This window comes from Tachyglossus aculeatus, chromosome 6 (genome assembly GCF_015852505.1).
Source record: "Tachyglossus aculeatus isolate mTacAcu1 chromosome 6, mTacAcu1.pri, whole genome shotgun sequence".
NCBI lineage: Eukaryota > Metazoa > Chordata > Mammalia > Monotremata > Tachyglossidae > Tachyglossus > Tachyglossus aculeatus.
In genome coordinates this window covers 36,927,128-36,945,246 of record NC_052071.1, presented here as the reverse complement: position 1 = coordinate 36,945,246, position 18,119 = coordinate 36,927,128, and the positions used below count along the sequence as shown (strand labels likewise).

General features: G+C 41.2%; 1 protein-coding gene across 7 annotated transcripts in view; it reads left to right on the top strand.

Moving 5' to 3' along the window:
• HUWE1 (HECT, UBA and WWE domain containing E3 ubiquitin protein ligase 1) overlaps window positions 1-18,119 on the top strand; it is a 139,028-nt gene that overhangs the window by 20,979 nt on the left and 99,930 nt on the right. For all 7 annotated transcript variants that reach the window (XM_038747643.1, XM_038747642.1, XM_038747647.1 and 4 more), the window contains exon 2: window positions 17,465-17,529. In XM_038747643.1, the coding sequence (XP_038603571.1) occupies window positions 17,485-17,529 (45 nt within the window). In that variant the 5' untranslated portion in view covers window positions 17,465-17,484. The remainder of the gene's footprint in view (window positions 1-17,464; window positions 17,530-18,119) is intronic.

Sequence of the window (18,119 nt, the reverse complement as noted above, 5' to 3'; positions counted from 1 at the left end):
ATGCCTTCAATCCCACATTTCCTACTGTATTCAGTTCCTCTGCAGTGCAGGGTTGTAGGCTTGAAAAACCTTGCGTTACAGAAAACCTGTGCCTTGATACTCACTCTTTGATGCTTCTCACATGCTCAGAATTGTTTTGACACCCTATCATATTGTATCCAGACAGATGACATTGTGGAAAGAACATTCCCAGATGCCCTAAATAGCATTCTATCCCAAATGTGTATAGTAGAATTAGGCTTTATCTCTTTCACAGTGGAGTTCTTTCCGTTCTGCTCACCGCTTCCCGTTTATGAAGAAACCTACTTTTGGATAAGCCAAGTACACTTCTCTCCTTCAAAACACAATTCAAAGCTCACCTTCAAGGAGTTTCCTGACAGACTAAATTAGTCCGAAGACAAAGACTTTTTAGATTTGCACTCTGCTTTTAGAACTGTAAAATTTAAACTAGTCAGAATTAGTAAGCTCTCATGCGTGCAAGTGTTTTGTTTTTTTTTCCCCTCTGGACTTTCACTCCCATTGAGTTGTAGTCCTCTGGACACTAAACTCTTTATGAACAAGTATCATGGTGACCAACTCTACTGCATTTTACTCTCCCAAGCTCTTAGTATGATGCTTTGCATGTTGTAAATTCTCAGTAAATGTCACTGATTCTGTAAATGCCCAGAAAATGACTTGATTAAAATTAAAATTTTTGTCTAGGTTATGTTGCCTCTATTTCCACATTAATTGATGCTCAAAATGGGAAACATTTCAGCATGCCTATATACTGGAGGTCTGGAAGTATATTATATGGTTTCAGAGAAAATCTTGACAGTGAAAATTCATCACCTTTTTTTTTCCCCTCCCCAAATGGTCCGACCAGATCACAGAATGCAGGGGTTTGGTTTCATTGTGTGTTCAAAGTAGACCAAGTGTTTTATGTGCCAGCACAGTCTTACGTGCTTTTGAGGTCAGCTTAAATTGGTGCTGAAAATTCAGAAAAGGAAAGCGTGAACATGTGAGAAATGAGGGAGTCCCAAGAAGTCATCTAGGTTTCATGTCATGTTCCTGTTTATTTCTTCCCTGGAACATGGGAAAGATATGGTGAAGTCTCCTGTCAAAAACAACAGGAAAGCCTTGGTCCTGTCTGTACAAAAATATTGATTACAGTGATGGTTTGCATCCTACATTCTCTCATTCCATCCATCTGTGAAAAAGGATTAATTTGGAAAGCTTTTTTGCTTTAAAGTAAAATTTTGAATTTTGCCATCCTGGTTTTGATCATTTTTCTTGTTATTAAAGTCTGAAGTTGGTTATTAAAGTCTGAAGTTGGATTTGGCTTAATACTCAATGGGAGTTTTACGAAATCCTGGAAAAAGTTTGATCAATCAATGGAATTGATTAAGGGCTTACTGTGTGCAGAGCACTGTGCTAGTGTTCAGGAGAATGCAACAGAGTTGGTAGACACGTTCCCGCCCCACAAGGAGCTTTTGAGAAATTTTCACATTTGGAAATACGTGTGTCTGTAATTTCACCTGGAGACATGATTTGTTCCTGCATACTTGGTGTGTTTTTTTTTTTAAATTAAAGTTCAAACTAATTTTAAAATGTACTTGCAGTTCAATTTTTTTAACCAAGAAATGTTCAGAGATGAAGTTCTGCTTTTGGGCAAAAACTCATAAATGAAAGAAGTGCCTTGAGCAAACACTTACTCGAAATAGTTCTTCTCTAATGCATTTTCACAAAGGGCTTTTGAAAGAACCTAATGGCAAAATTAAGAAGGTTCTTCCAACAACGCATGTCTGCCTGGTTAGTGTGCAGTGTTTTATCGGAAGACACAATTACACAAATGCACTTTTGGGGTGAGTACTGTGATGTACTTTAATGATCCGTCAATCAGGGTATTTATTGAAGTCTTACTGTGTACAGAGAACTGTACTAAGCACTTGGGAACATACAGTATAATAGTTGGTAGACATGATCCCTGGTTTCAAGAACCTTAGATCTAGCAGTGGAGACAAACACGAAAATCTGCACGAATACAACCCTCATGGTGTTGGAAAACTACTTTTGACACTTGGCCCTGACTTGTCCTAGAATCCTGACTGAAATTTTGAGAATACTGTGTTCCGGGGGCTATTCCAACCTCCTGTGGTTTGTAACACTTTGCGAGGCTAAAATTGTAATGGGAAAAAATGGATAACTGAACACGGTAGTTACAGTAACCAATCAATCATATTTGAGCACTTACTGCATGCAGAGCATTGTACTGAGTGCTTGGGAGAGTACAGTGAGTAGACACATTCTCTGCCCACGGTTGAGTGTATATCTTAGCCTTATTTAACAGATGAGGAAACTGAAGCATAGAGAGATGCCGAGGCTTGCCCACAGCCACCCGTCAGGCCTGTGGCAGGCATGAAAATCATCAGCCACCCACATGTCACCAAAAAATGGCTTCGCACGTGCTGTGTGTCAGCGCAGCAGATGTAGTATTGTCTTAGGAGGAGGGGTGGTTGCAGTCTATGGGGTACGGCTTTATTTTCCTTTACTCTGACCGGTTTAAGTGGCACTCTCGGGCCACCATTTTTGAAGACAGAAGTTGAATCTAGGTACCGGCTAGAAGTTTTTGGCCCTAAAACCAGTGAAAGCATTCTTTATCCCTTCTACTTCAGAAATGTGCTTAATTGAATCTGTGCTTGTGGAATGCTTGTTCCCTCACTCGGGGCTATAAAGTCTAGAATACTTCAGAGCTTTTTTTATTTGAGCGTAATCTCATTTTCTTCTGGTATTTAGATATTATTCAGTTGATTCTTCTTGAAGAACCCGGCATTATGGTACATGTGGCTTCACTGACTCCATGTACGTTTCAGAACAGTGTCTGCTATCGTTGTATCGTATTCTGTTGATATAGACGCATTGTCAGAAGAACATTCCCTAATTCCCTAGCAGCGTTCTATCCAAATTGCGGAATGAAACTATTCGAGGAAGAACTGGGTGTACTGTCTTGACAAAGAAACATAATTAACTTAAAGCACTGGGGAATATAAACTGTACTGTAAAAAGAGTTATTCAGTCAGTGGTATTTATTGCGTGCTTATGGTGTGCAAAGCACTGTACTAAGCACTTGGGAGAATACAGTAGAGTTAATTGGTAGGCACGATTACTGCCCTCAAGGAGCTTAGAATCTAGTGAAAAAGGCATTAAAAACTTTAATTCCAGGTAGGGGAAGTGACAGTATAAAGATATGAACATGAGAGCTGGATAGGGATGAAGTGAGTATTAGAATGCCAGGTTGGGGAGACTAAGTGCTCGAGGGGTATGGACTCAACCAAGTGCCTAAGTGGCAGAAGGGAGGGTGAATAGTAGGAGTAATGAGGGGTTAGTTGGGAAAGGCCTCTTGGAAGTTACTGAAAATCACCATCTCCCAAGTGCGTGTTTTTTTTTTTTTTTCCCTTCTCTTTTCCCCCATATTTACTCTGGCTTCTCACAGTATATCCCAGCCCACTCATTCTTTGCTCCTCAAAAACCAGCGTGCTCGAGGCAGCTGATCCCTTGCTCACAGAACTCTAACCTCACTTCTGTGAGGTCACTACTCTTCCCATCTTCAAAGCTCTTCAAAGATCACATCTCCAGGAAGCCTTTGCTGACTAATCTCTCATCCGGCCCACCCCATTTCCTTTCCTACTCTGTCACCCATGCCCTTGAAGTTATTCCCTCTAAGCAGTTACCCCCCCCCCCCATATATATATATATCCTTATGCTCAGTTGCTACCCCAACTGTTTCCTCTTCTAGACCGTAAACTCCTTGAGGACAGGGATTGTATTTACCTTACCTTGCTGATTTCCCAACACTTCCCAGCCTGCACACTTTGCTCCTCTAGTGCCACACTGACTGCACCTTGATCTCGTCTACTTTGCTGAAGACTCCTTGCCCATGTCCTCCTCCTGGCCTGAACTCTCTCCCCCTTTACATATGACAGACCACCACTCTTCCCTCCTTCAAAGCCATACTGAAATCACATCTCATCCAAGAGGCCTTCCCTCACCAAGCCCCTATTTCCCGAACTCCCTTTCCAGTCTGCATCACTTATGCAGTTGTATCTGTACCCTTTAAGCACTTGATATTGTCCCCACCCTAAGCCCCATAGCACTTATGTACACACATATAATGTATTTGAATGTTTCTCCCCTTCTAGACTTTAAGCACCTTGTGTTGTACTCTTCCAAGTGTTTATAGTATAGTGCTCTGTACAGAATAAGCACTCAATAAATAACATTGATTATCTTTAGCTCTTGGATTTTTTGAAAAGCTTCAAAACAAATGGAACATGCTTCAATTTAAATGTCGAAGTGGCAAAGCAGAAATTTACTTCAAGGTGCTTTTAAGTTCTTACGGGGACAAGAGGCCATCTTAACATGCTTGCTTACTGATTGCTTCTGGGATAGCCAGCATGTCTCGTTTCTTCCTTTGAAGTCCTGGGAATATATGAAATTAATTTGAAATGGCAGATACAGCATATACCAGAGGGTCTAACCGGACAAAAGCCTTAAGTATGTTGTTATTCCATTTGTATCAGTGTTACCAGGATGTGTAAATGAACACAACCAGTAGATTTCAGATTCTTTGTGCTACTTGAAGACAAGAAGTTGATATCAGATTATAAAATCTAAACATTTGTTAGGGCTCAGACACAAGTAACTGGGTCATCGTGGCCTAGGGGATAGTAGATCTGGGTTCTGATCCCAGCTCCACCACCTGTCTGCTGTGTGAGCTTGGGCATGTCATGAAGTTCTGTGCCTCACCTCCTCTGTAATATGGGGATTAAGACTGTGACTCCCATATGGGAGATGAATGGCGTCCAGACTGATGATCTTGTATCTACTGTCGCACTCAGTACATTGCCTGGCAAAAAGTAAGTACTTAACATGCTGGAAAAAATTGTCATCCCTGGAAAAACATAGCTGTGTTAGGCACTTCTGGAATTATAGAAGACAAGACCTAAAACAGGCCAAAGTGGCAACCTTCCTATATCTGACTGTAGGTAACCTGGCTGCTGGAGCCGGTGAGATGGAGTCTTCCTTACTGTTAGTAAAGGAGGTGACCCAAAATGTTTGTCAAGGATGCAAGAAGATATTTGTTTGCTTTTTGATATTTGTGTTTACTTAAAGTGATAAAGGTCATGTTAAAATTTAGCAGCCATGAAATGGCAGCCGTTTTACTATTGGTTTAGCATTCTGTTGCTTTCCAAGATGTAGTTTGAGGAGGTAAACAGTCGAGAAATTATTTCATGGTCTCACTGAATGACTTTTGCAGGCTTCAGAGTGAATTTGTCATTTCTGAGTGAAGTTTGCTTGTTGCTGGGGACAAGACCTTCTATAGGCATTCCAAATAACTATGGGCCAACACCACTAACTTGTATTTTCTCACTAGGGTTTGGCAGGTTCAAAAATAGACACCAGTTTCTGTCTGTCCATTTGGGCCACCAGACAGGATTGACTGGTCCAAGTTTTTGTTTTGACTGTGAGTCAAGTCTAATCATAGCCTAACAGGGTGGAAGCTTCAGAATGGCTTTCTGGGCATTAATGAAAAAGTCACAGTTTGCTAATCTTCTTCCCCCTACTCTCTTTAATTTGTGTAATTCAGGGATTTTTATTTGTTTCCGAGGATGCTGAGTGACTTTTTGGTTTGATGCCACTTCCTCTCTGACATACTGAATGGGAATAAGTACTCTTAAATGTAGTGAGACACATTTTGTAGTATTCCGTGTCCCAGTTCCCCCCCCCCCCCCATAAATGGTTACAAATGAGCTCATGTCCTTTATTCTTGCATTCTTAATTGTTGTGATCATCAATTTGTACAAAGCTTGTGTCACTTATTTTCAATACCTACACCTTCATAATTTTACAGTGCTAACAAAACGAAGCAGCAGCATGGCCTAGTGAAAGAATGCAGGCCTCGGAGTTAGTGGACCTGTGTTGTGATCCCTGATCCAGCACTTGTCTGCTGTTGGGGAAATCACTTAAATTCTCTCTCCTCATCTGTTAAATGGGGGATTCAATGCCTGGTCTCCCTCCCGTGTACAATCTGAGCGTCATGGGGACAAGGACAGTGTCCTGTCTGATTATCTTCTTCTTGTCGTTGTATTAGTAATAGTAATAATAGTACTAAACGCTTACTCTATGCAGATCACTGTACTAAGAATACCCAGGTGGGAATTAGATTGGTGTCTGTCCCTTGTCACATTAATAAATGCTCTACAAATTCATTGTCGTATTTATCGAGAATTTACTGTGTGCAGAGCACTGTACTAAGTGCTTGTGAAGTACAAGTCGGCAACATATATCCAGCTCATTGTTAGCAGGGAACATGCCTACCAACTCTGTTATATTGTTATAGTGTACTCTCCCATGCAGTTCTGATGTGACCCTCAAATCAAATATCTAAAAAGGCTGCATGCTGCCCTTTCGCTTAGACTGATTGCTTCATCATAATTGGTAGGGATAGTTTTTACTTGAATCTGGAAAATCTCTACTTTGTTCTATCTTGCCGCCCTCTAACTCTTTTCTTCTGAAACTATCCTTAAATCTCTTGAGAATCTTAATATAAAGTGCAGTGGACTTTTTACATCCTGGGTATTTAGGTCTACTGAGTAATTACTAGACCCTCTTATGCAAAGGGAAAAGATAGTGGCAATCTCATGCTGCCTTTGCGAGGGGATTTATGGGGAAATGGGATGTTCCTTAATTGTAGTATCAGAACAAGGTACGGCGGAGGTTTCTTTAAAAATGGGAATAATGGGAATGTTTTGCTAAATGTGTATATTTTGGTAACTTGTTTGAATAGTAATGCAAACTGTTTTATATGATGGCATAATCTAGAAAGTGAGCAAATTAACAATACTTCTCTAATTCCTGATGACAGGTTTTTATTCTATTTTAGAATTACTTAAATGATAATATTACAATTTTTTGCACATTCACTGCCCTAGTAATCCTGCCTGTGGCCATCTTGTGATCAACTGAAGGGGAAATGAATAATAAGCAGTGCATTTTGGGAGTTGTAGTTTGAAGCCCATGTCAGTCAGTAGTCTGAAAGGAGAGGAATAAACTGAATGATTGCTTCGTTCAGGGTTCAGTTTTTAGTTCATTTCTAAGAATATTTCCATTGGAAATTTCATGTGAATATAAAATGATGCCAGTTTTCAAAGGGGGGGTGTGTGTTTGCATAAATATTTGTCCTTTTACTAAGTTGTAAGATTCCCCACTCCGTCTCTGAAAGGACAGTCTATTAGTGAAATCAACCCAAATCTGATGGTACAGCTTTCTGTAATTCTGTTGTAAGATTTTCTGAGAAGTAGAAACATTTTCTCTGTGTTGGCTGGTGCACCAAATAGTTTTCTTGCTTTGCAGTATATTTTCCTCCGTATGCATTATGATTAGTATTTAGTGAGTTGAGATGTAAGTTTGTTGTGGGCAGCGAATGTGTCTGTTGTTATATTGTACTCTCCCAAGTGCTTAGTACAGTGCTTTATGCTCAGTAAATGCAATTGAATGAATAAGGGAGTGAATGAGCATGTGCAAAACACTCTGTTGAGCACTTAGGAGAGTACAGTGAAAGGAAGGAGGCCATTTTTAGACTACCTGGAATGCATAAAGTCCTTCTTATGTACTGATAATTGTCAAACTGCACATAATTAACTGAAAAACAATCTACAACGTGGCCTATCCTGGATATGTGGCCTTTTCAGCTTACCTTTCTAATTCTGTGTTTTGCTTCTGCTATATAACACTAGGTTTCCCCTTGGGTTGCCTTCCACTTTCTTAATTAAAAGTTCAAACTTTGATGTCCAGTTAAGGCAAGCACAACAAATCCATTCTAGCATTTTAGTTTAGTGAAGGTCAGTTGAATCGCTGTAGTTTTCTAGGTCTGGGATTTGTCCAACACCTTCTAACAGTCTTCTGGGATATCAGGAAAAAAAACCCCTCAGAAACCCCCAAATCCTTGTAATTACCTGGAATTTATTGTTGGGGCTGTAGTTGACTAGAACTTGAGATTCAGGATCTATTCCCAGCTTTACCACTTGCTTGCTGAGCACTCCTGAACATCTCACTTAACCTCTCTGTGCCACAGTTCTCTCCTTTGTAAATGGCTGTTCTCTGATTATTTTGTAACTGGGACCTAACCCAGTGCTTTGCACATAGTAAGTGTTTAATAAATATTGTTATCTTCTGGTGTCAGGTAGATTCTAAGATCGTTGGGCAGAGATTATGTTTACCCACTATATTATACTCTCCAAAGCCGTTAGTACAGTGCTTTGTACACAGTAAGCTTTAAATAGACTGGTGCACTGAATTGGGAATTCTTCATTTCAACCTCTTGCCCTCGGTGACTTAGCATGCAGATAGTTTTATGTGGATAGTTTGGTATTGCAGACTGTTTTTAAAATTCCAAGTTGTATGGATTCACAATCTGAATAAAACCCAAGATTCCTTCCAGTTTTTCTCCCTTCCTTTGACAACTCTATGGGAGAGAGGAAGGAGTAGGGAGCCCTCTGGGATATCTGGCTTCTGGGAGACCTAAACTGAGCATGCCCCAGCCCTTTAAAATGTGCAAGAGAAGCTAGGTGGAAGATGGAAACCATATAAATTCATGTCAGCCGACCAGTTAGCTAGATAAGTCCCAATTCTAGGGTATTTATTTCTGTACAGTCTACAAGAGCTGCAGGATGGTCCCAGCTAAATTATGGCGAATGGTGAGCCTTTATATAAGGTTCTGAATGGGTGGTAGTTCAGTGCTGTCACTGGATTTTGCTATCTGGGCCGCATTTACTCCAAAAATGCAGGGATAGGCTTAAAATAAAACTTCTGTAAGCCTAAAAGATCTAAACAATACAGATGTCACCTCCAATTTTAGGAGTTCCATTAGTGTTAGTCCATCACAAGGTGCAATAAAATTCTGCAGTGCAACTGGGATTGAAGCAGTGTGGCCTAGTGGAAAGAGGTACAAGGCTGGGAGTCAGGATTAGGCTCTAATCCCGGTTCTTCCATTTGCCTGTTGGGTGACCTCGGACAAGTTACTTAGCTTCTCTGTGTTTGTTTCCTTAACTGTAAAATGGGGATTAAATATCTGTTTTTCCTCCATCTGAAGTTGGGAGCCCCATTAAGTACAGGGATGGTCTGATCTGATTCTCATGTATCTTCAGGGTTTAGTACAGTGCTTTGCACAAGGTGGAAAAAACCCAGGCCTGGGGAGTCACAGGACCATGGTTCTAGTCCAAGATCAATCACTTGAGTGCTGTGACCCTAGACAAGTCCCTTAATTAACTTCTCTGGGCCTCAGTTTCCTCATCTGTGAAATGGGAATGAAATATCTGATCATTCTCCTACTTGTACAGTGAGTCCCATGTGGGACGAGGACTCAATCTGACCTGATTATCTTGTCTCTGCCCCAGTACTTAGTACAGTGCTTGTCACATAGTAAGCACTTAGCAATAATAATTGTGATATTATGATGAAGCAATGTTTGTCGCAACACAATTTCTCTGGGTGATGCATGTGTGGGGAAAAGAAATCAAGACTTTATCCTAGTAGAGTGGAGGAACTTAAGTGCATTTTCTCTGACCTCTTGGTGAAAGATAGGATGGAGCAAAACCTCACGAGGTGGTATTATCTGTGGAGAACTGGAAGACTGTAATGGCAGTTCGACTAGCCCAGCAAGCCTCAGTTAAGAATAATGTGAATCTTTTAGGGGAGACACTTCAAGAAAGCTGTGATACCACAAGGCAGAATTGAAAACTGTCAGGCTTGTCTGCTAGCAAATGCGATTGACTAATAAGGAACGATCTTTGCATGCACGTGATGTGGAAGGGATTGCTCGTGGGAGGTCTCTTGATCCACACTTACACCTACAGTTAAATTCTTACTGTCAATACTATCAATCAATCAATCAATCAATCGTATTTATTGAGCGCTTACTATGTGCAGAGCACTGTACTAAGCGCTTGGGAAGTACAAATTGGCATCACATAGAGACAGTCCCTACCCGATAGTGGGCTCACAGTCTAAAAGGGGGAGACAGAGAACAGAACCAAACATACCAACAAAATAAAATAAGTAGGATAGAAATGTACAAGTAAAATAAATAAATAAATAAATAAACAGAGTAATAAATATGTACAACCATATATACATATATACAGGTGCTGTGGGGAGGGGAAGGCGGTAAGGCGGGGGGATGGAGAGGGGGACGAGGGGGAGAGGAAAGAAGGGGCTCAATCTGGGAAGGCCTCCTGGAGGAGGTGAGCTCTCAGCAGGGCCTTGAAGGGAGGAAGAGAGCTAGCTTGGCGGATGGGCAGAGGGAGGGCATTCCAGGCCCGGGGGATGACGTGGGCCGGGGGTCGATGGCGGGAGCGAGGTACAGTGAGGAGATTAGTGGTGGAGGAGCGGAGGGTGCGGGCTGGGCTGGAGAAGGAGAGAAGGGAGGTGAGGTAGGAGGGGGCGAGGTGATGGAGAGCCTTGAAGCCCAGGGTGAGGAGTTTCTGCCTGATGCGCAGATTGATCGGTAGCCATTGGAGGTTTTTGAGGAGGGGAGTGATATGTCCAGAGCGTTTCTGGACAAAGATAATCCGGGCAGCAGCATGAAGTATGGATTGAAGTGGAGAGAGACACGAGGATGGGAGATCAGAGAGAAGGCTAGTGCAGTAGTCCAGACGGGATAGGATGAGAGCTTGAATTAGCAGGGTAGCGGTTTGGATGGAGAGGAAAGGGCGGATCTTGGCAATGTTGCGGAGCTGAGACCGGCAGGTTTTGGTGACGGCTTGGATGTGAGGGGTGAATGAGAGAGCGGAGTCGAGGATGACACCAAGGTTGCGGGCTTGTGAGACGGGAAGGATGGTAGTGCCGTCAACAGAGATGGGAAAGTCAGGGAGTGTCCTTGGATCTTGAAGGGCGGCTGTAGATGTGTATTTATCACTTATCACTTGCTGCCTTAGAGCAAGCCCCAAACTACCATTTCCTTACCAGATTTTAAGTTCCTTAATAATATGTGTTAATTATAGCATTTACTAAGCACTTACTGCATACTAAGTGCTGTGATGGATAAGGGTTCTGAGACGGGGCACGGTCACTGTCCTACATGGGGCTCCCATGCATATCCCTATTTTTCAGGTGAATTAACTGCAGCTCAAATAAGTTTGGCCTTCTTTGTGATCTGGAGCAAGTCAAGAGGCAGAGCTGGAATTGAAACCCAGGTTTCCTGACTCCTAATCCTGTGCTATTTCTACTTGGCCACATTTGTCCTCATTCTCTCCTTTAACTCTCTAGCCAGTACAATCTCTTGTACAGAGTACTTATTCAGTAAATTTAGAATCGGAAGCATATACTATGGATGAAGATTGAGGATTGAGGGGTTTGGCTTTTTCTTGCAGTCGCTGAACATAAAGATCTGGAATACCCTTATGTTCATACAGCTCTCCCCATCTTCAAAGCTCTTTTAAAATGTTTCCATCCTGAGGTGTTCTCTGATTAATTTGTGTTCTTTCCAACTACTACTATACTACCAGCTATGCACTTAAGTGCTTATAAGTACATAGCATTTCTATACGTAGCCACTTTTCCCTCCTATAGGAATATCTTTGCTTTAGTGTCCGCCTCCCCCACTAGACTGTAAGCTCCTTGAGGGAAGGGATCGTGCCTATTAACCCTTATAGTCTCCCAAATGTTTAGTTCAGTGCTCACTGTAGGTGAGCAATAAATACTATTGATCTTATTCAGATATTGCAGTGCTGACTGCTATTGTTTAGTGCATTTACCATGGGTGTATGCATGTCAGTTGTGGATTTTAAGGTCTGGTTGATTGAATCTTCTGTCCTGACGAAAGGATTCATTAATAAGTGTTAAGGAAAGAAAAGGAAAAAATAAATAGTACATAAAAAGATTCATTCTTTTGCCACATGATGGTGCTCCAAATCAGTTATGTAGATCTGAAAAACATACTAGTGTGGGGTATTCTGAAGATGAAACTAGTGGTTTCAAAATTATACTTGACCTAAATTCAAAAAGCTTTGTCTACAAAGATAATTTTACTCAAAGATAATTTAGGACAGCACCTAAAACCAAATGTTTTTCAGCTAAGGGGTTTCCAGAGATTTCCTAGAACCCTTACCCGAACCGTACCATCTCTTGTTCTCCAAAGGACGATAGCCTCCGGATGAGACTGCGAGATTGAGACTACCACCTCAGGTTAAAAAAAAAAAAAAAAAAAAGAAAAAAAAAAGAAAGAAAAAAGTTCCAATTTGGAGTCACACAGAAGCACTGCAGCATGGTTTGGGTGGAAATAGTAGAGAATGTTTCAAATGTCTAAATATTGTAAGGAAAAATAGATTCCTGTAAACTGGAAATCCCTATTTAATCGGCTTTAAAGGACTTCAGTTTAAAGCTGTTTTGACAATAGGATTGTATTCCTTAAACCCAAACCTGGAATAGTTAAAGCCAGAGTTGAATTTTGAAATGGAACTCTTCGTAAGTGGTTACATGCTGACTCACATTCATGAGTACCAGATGTTTCAAAATTCAGCTTTGTCATATTTTATATTTTACCTTCTGCATTTCTGGTGCTTTCTTAAGAGGAGGTCAAATAATTTTTATGTAGTTGCTTGTTAAATTTCAACTCATCCCTACGGAGTGTTACCTTTTTTTTTTTTTTAACAGGCGAGCAGACTTAGACTTTGTAGGCTCCTGTCGCCAGAGACTTCTCCCCTTTTAATAGATTGTAAGCCTCCCTAAGGGATGGGGACTGGGTCCAGTTCCCAGCTGGGTATTCTCTCCCAGGGTTTAGTAGGGCGCTGTGCCCACTTACTACTTGCTACTTGGGCTCAGTAATGAGCCCAAAAATAATACATCACTCATAAGATTGGAATGTCACACAGGGCAGGAAAGTATTTGTTCACTCAGGGTGAATCTTTCAGAATGTTTCTGTCTGTAATAAGCTCTTGAAAAGCAAGCAGGTACCCCGTTATTAATGGTTTTACCCTTTTTATTATCTAGTAGGAATATGAGCTTTTGATTTCAGCCAGTCGACGGTGTCGAACATTATGAGTGCAGAGCGTTGTACTAAATGCTGAGGAGAGTGCAATGCAAAAAAGTTGGTAGACTTGGTCTCTGCCCACGGAGAGCTTATGGTGGAGGCTGACATTAAAATAAATTACAGATGGATGGGTGGGGTGACTAAGTGCTTAAGAAGCACAGACCTAAGTGCATAGGCCACAAAAAACGGAGGGTGAAATGGGATGATGAGGCCTTAATCAAGGAAGGCCTCTTGGAGATACAGTCATAGTGGGCTTTGATAAGGCGCGGGGGGAGTAGTGGCCTGTTGGATATAAATGAGGAAACCAAAGGGAGAACATATGGGCATGGGGTTGGTAGCGAAAGCCAAGATCTCAGTACAGTAATTAGGTTGGCATTAGAGGAGCTGCGTACACATTGGGTTATAGTAGGGGATCAGCGAGGTAGGGTAGATGGGGGAACTGATTTTCTTCTTCCTCATCAATATTGATCATTTATTGGGTGCTTGGGAACATACAGTTGAAATTTTGGAGTTTACAGTCCAACGGAGGTCAGGGAGACAAGCAGGCGTGCTGCTATACACAAATTGTTAGGTACACCTTTACAAGATAGGTAAATAGGTAAATGAAACACACATATACACATCAGCGCTACAGAAAGTTGGTTATGGTAAGGGAATTGAGAAATAATTTTGAGGACTGCTTCCAGAAGGAGCTAGGGTTTTTGGTGGGGTCTTTTTGTTTGTTTTAATGCTTTTGAGGGTAAGAAACTTGATTTGACTTGGCTGATTTGAATGGGGGAGGGAATGTGTATTAGAGCAGAGAGAGGAAAGCAGTTGTCCCAGTAAGTTAGCATTGTTTTACTAGAATAAAATCCTAGTGACTGTCTTAAAAATGTTTGTTTTGAAGAATAGTTTGCTTTGCTTTAACACATGTTCATTAAATGAATTGATTTTTATACAGTGGGAGTTTTAGGGGAACATACCTTCCGCAACATTAGTCTGTTCTGGGATTATTATTATTATAGTATTTTTTTTAAATGTTTGCTGTATATCAAGCACTGTTGTAAGCGCTGGGGTAGATAAAAGTTAACCACATGGACTGAGTCCATGTCCCACAGAAGGCTCAATCTGATCAGGAAGAAAAACAGGCACTGAATCCCCATTTTACAGCTGAGGAAAAGGGCACAGAGAAGTTAAGTGCTTGCTCAAGGTCACTCAGCAGGTGGACAGAGGTAGATACAGAACCTGGGTTATCACTCCCAAGCTTGTGCTCTTTCCATTAGGTCTCAAGGAGATAATATAATCCACAACAACCACCCATTTCCCCAATAATCTGTTCACAATCTGAAATTTGTTTTGATGACCGTCTCCCCCTGCTCCTCCCCAAATTGTAAGCTCTTTGAGAGCAGGAATTGTTTCCACCAAATGTCTTGTGCTCTCCCAAGGGCCTAGGACAGTGGTCTGCCCACCGTAAGCACTCAGTAAACACCTTTGAATAAGAAAAGTTTGTAAGTATGCATGGCACTGATCAAAAAGAGATGCAGCTCCACTCCCCAGCTTCTGCCTCAGTTTTTCCAAACTGCCCCCTTTTGCCTCTTCACTCCTTAAGCTGGCCCAGCAGGAACATGATAGACAAGGATGAAAGTATAAATGGGGCTGCACAAAGCCCTCTCCCTAGAATCCTATTTAATTGAACAGGTTCTCAGTCCAGAAATCTCAGGACCAAGGCTAGCCCACCGTCCTGATAAAGAGACTCCATCACTGTACTGTTAAGTACTAAAGATTTTTGGCAAGTAAGGTTGGTACAGTAAATAACAAAAGTGGCAAAGACATGAAGCCCTCTGCTTAGTGGTAGATATAGTCATAGTGGGTCTTAAAACCAGCTGCACCCCAAACTCATGAATGACCATTTACTCAGTGGTATATATAATTGTTGGAACAGTTTTCAAGAACACACGTACACACGTCATAGCAGAAATGACTACACCCTCTGCTCTTTTGGTACCATTGGTCATTCTTCAGGAATATTAGCCGCTGAGTCCGCTTTTCTCGGTGATTGGGAACAGGAGTGAGTCATTTGGGATTCACAGCACTGATTTCTCTCTTCCTGCTGAGCCTAGATTGTGAAATTAAGGAGAGTTGCTGTTCGATGGAAATGAGGCCGTGTAAAAGATGAAATCTGGATCACAATTAGCAAATCTAAATGTAGATCAGTTGGTGATTTGGGAAAGAATGGAACCTTAAATATGATAGAAGAAAATCAAATTTAGGCAATTTCAAAGAGACATATCCTTTCTGTGGGGTCTTTTGTTTAGACAGCTATAAAATACATAATAGACAAATTTCTATTGTTTTAAAGATATTTAGCTGGGAAACAATATCCCTGGAAAGGAAACTAGCAAAATGTCAGTGTTTTTTTTGCCATTTGTAGCTGTGAATTTATGTAGATGAATTTAGAGTGCTTATCCTTTTGGCAAAGTTTGTGTTGTAGTGATGTGCTGTTTTGGGTTTGTTTTTTTTTTTCCACAATATACCAGGGTTGCTTTTTGGTTATTGTGATGAGTTTTGGCCCTGCAGTAGGTTTTAATAAACTTTCAATTCATGTAGCCAATTTAAAGCATAGGTCAGAGAACAGTCATTGCACAGTAAAGTTATTTTCTGGCCTTCCCCTTTCATCTTTGGATCTGCTCCAAAAGGCCTGTAGTAGAGTAATTAATTAACCTAAGTGTGGCCTCCCATGTGCTCATTTTCAAATTTGTCTCTTGGTGACAGTTTTCTTTTGTATTTTCCTGGATTAATTGTGTATCTGAACCTCTCAACACAAGCTCATGGGCTTACTCTTTTCCTTTCTATTCTTAAAATATCATTTTTAATGCCTCTTGCTTAGATTCTAAAATTCTTGCTTGCATCTTTTAGTTAACCACACCCATGCAGGTGTTTAATTTTTCTATAAAATGCACACCTCAAAACTTAGGGTTTGGGGGTTTTTGTTATTTTTTTTTCTATTTTAATTTCCAGAGTTGAAATCCTGTAGGGGTATTTCCCATATGAAAATTCAAACCAATAGGGAAAACTTCTTTCCTTGTAAACCTTTAAGGATGGTGTTTGTTAAAGTGTGGCTGGAGGGGGCCCATGTCTTGTGTCCGTACCATAGGAAGATGTGCTTGTCTAGAAGGGGTGTCCTCCTTCCCTCCTGAGTGTGCATGCCTCCTAGTACTCTTTTTCAAAATTGTCATTAGAGCGGGGCTTCTACCTTTCATTCATTCATTTTTACTGAGTACTTACTGTGTGCAGAGCATTGTACTGAGCACTTGGATAGTACAGTTCAGCAGTAAAGAGAGGCAATCCCTGCCCAGCCCGGGTTTACGGTCTAGAAGGGGGGAGACAAACATTAAAACAAGTAAACAAGCATCAATATAAATGTACATATTTAATATATATTAATATATATAATATATATACACACACCCCCAAGTGCCGTGGGATGGGGAGATGGGGATAGAGCAAAGGGAGCGAGTCGGCGATGTGGAGGGGGGAGCTGAGGAAATGGGGGGCTTGGTCTGCGAAGGCCTCCTGGAGGAGGTGAGCCTTCAATCAATCAATCATATTTATTGAGCGCTTACTGTGTGCAGAGCACTGTACTAAGCACTTGGGAAGTACAAGTTGGCAACATATAGAGACGGTCCCTACCCAACAGTGGGCTCACAGTCTAGAAGGGGGAGACAGAGAACAAAACAAAACATATTAACAAAATAAAATAGAGTAGATATGTACAAGTAAAATAAATAAAGAGTAATAAATACGTAGGGCTTTGAATTGTTGTGGAGTGCTGAAAGAAGTAGAAGAGGATTACAAAATACAGTCACATCCTTCCACCTACAGCCCTGCAGAGGTGAAGTTTGGTCCTTAAGTCCCAAGTTCAGTCAGTCAGTGAACTGTGGGTAGGGTTGGTATTCCCCACTCCAATCTGACTGGGGTGGGGCATGTTTGAAAGCTTCCCAGTGCCCGAGGACATCTCTCCTCCATCTTGCATTGGGTACATCTTGCTTGATAATACACACTGCAGGCCCTGAGATGGGTCGTCATGATCTCCTAGAAAATTAGGGGTAGAATAGTTTTTCACTTGTGCTCAGGGGTCTCACCATCATATTCCGGACAACATGTGTTTTCCCTTTGATTTACACCTTGCAATCTCAGTTGTTGGAATGAAGTGATGTGGCATTTTGTTGCTGGATTGTCTCTGTGATAACACATTGATTGGGATGTGGGGCAGAATTGGCAGTTAAAATTAATTTCAGGATTTTAATTATTTGTCTAACTTTAAGTACTTTCTCTGCCTCCGTTCCGGACCCTCGCTAGTGACGTGCAGATTGCATTTGACTTGCATTTGTGTTCTGACTTGATGTCCTTTTCTTGCAGTGTCCCGAAGAATCACAAAAATGAAAGTGGACAGGACTAAACTGAAGAAAACGCCTACTGAGGCTGTAAGTACTCAGAAGCTTTTAATTTTTTTCAAGCTCATAGAAAAGTGAGGAGGGAGACCAACTGCACCTTGTTCCATGTTCTGAATTTCCACTTCAGCTGGGCTATGTAGAAGAAAACATGAAACCAGTTATGGTCATCGCACATCCTTGGTTATAATAAAGGTGGCTTAAGATGATGTGGAATGCCAAAAGCAAAATGTTGTTATATTCAGTTGTCAATCTACATTGGTATCCCAACATAAGTTGTTAATTGCAGATAACTTTAAAACAACTCGAAGCTGGTATCCCAGGTTCAGTTATGCCACAACCTAATTGGTATAGAATGCATCGTGATTATATTAGATAATGGGTGTGCCGTGATTACAGATATTTACTGTTGTTTCTCCTTAAGACACTTTCTAAGAAATAAACTGACATAGAAATAACACTGAATACATAAAAAGGTATGTCCTCAGTTGCCAAATTCAAGCCATTCTCTAAGGGTGACACATGGTAGAGTCTTACGTGGACTCTAGAGAAGCAGCGTAGCCTAGTGGAAAGAGCATAGGCCTGGGATTTAGGAGCTGGGTTCTAATCCTGGCTCCACCACT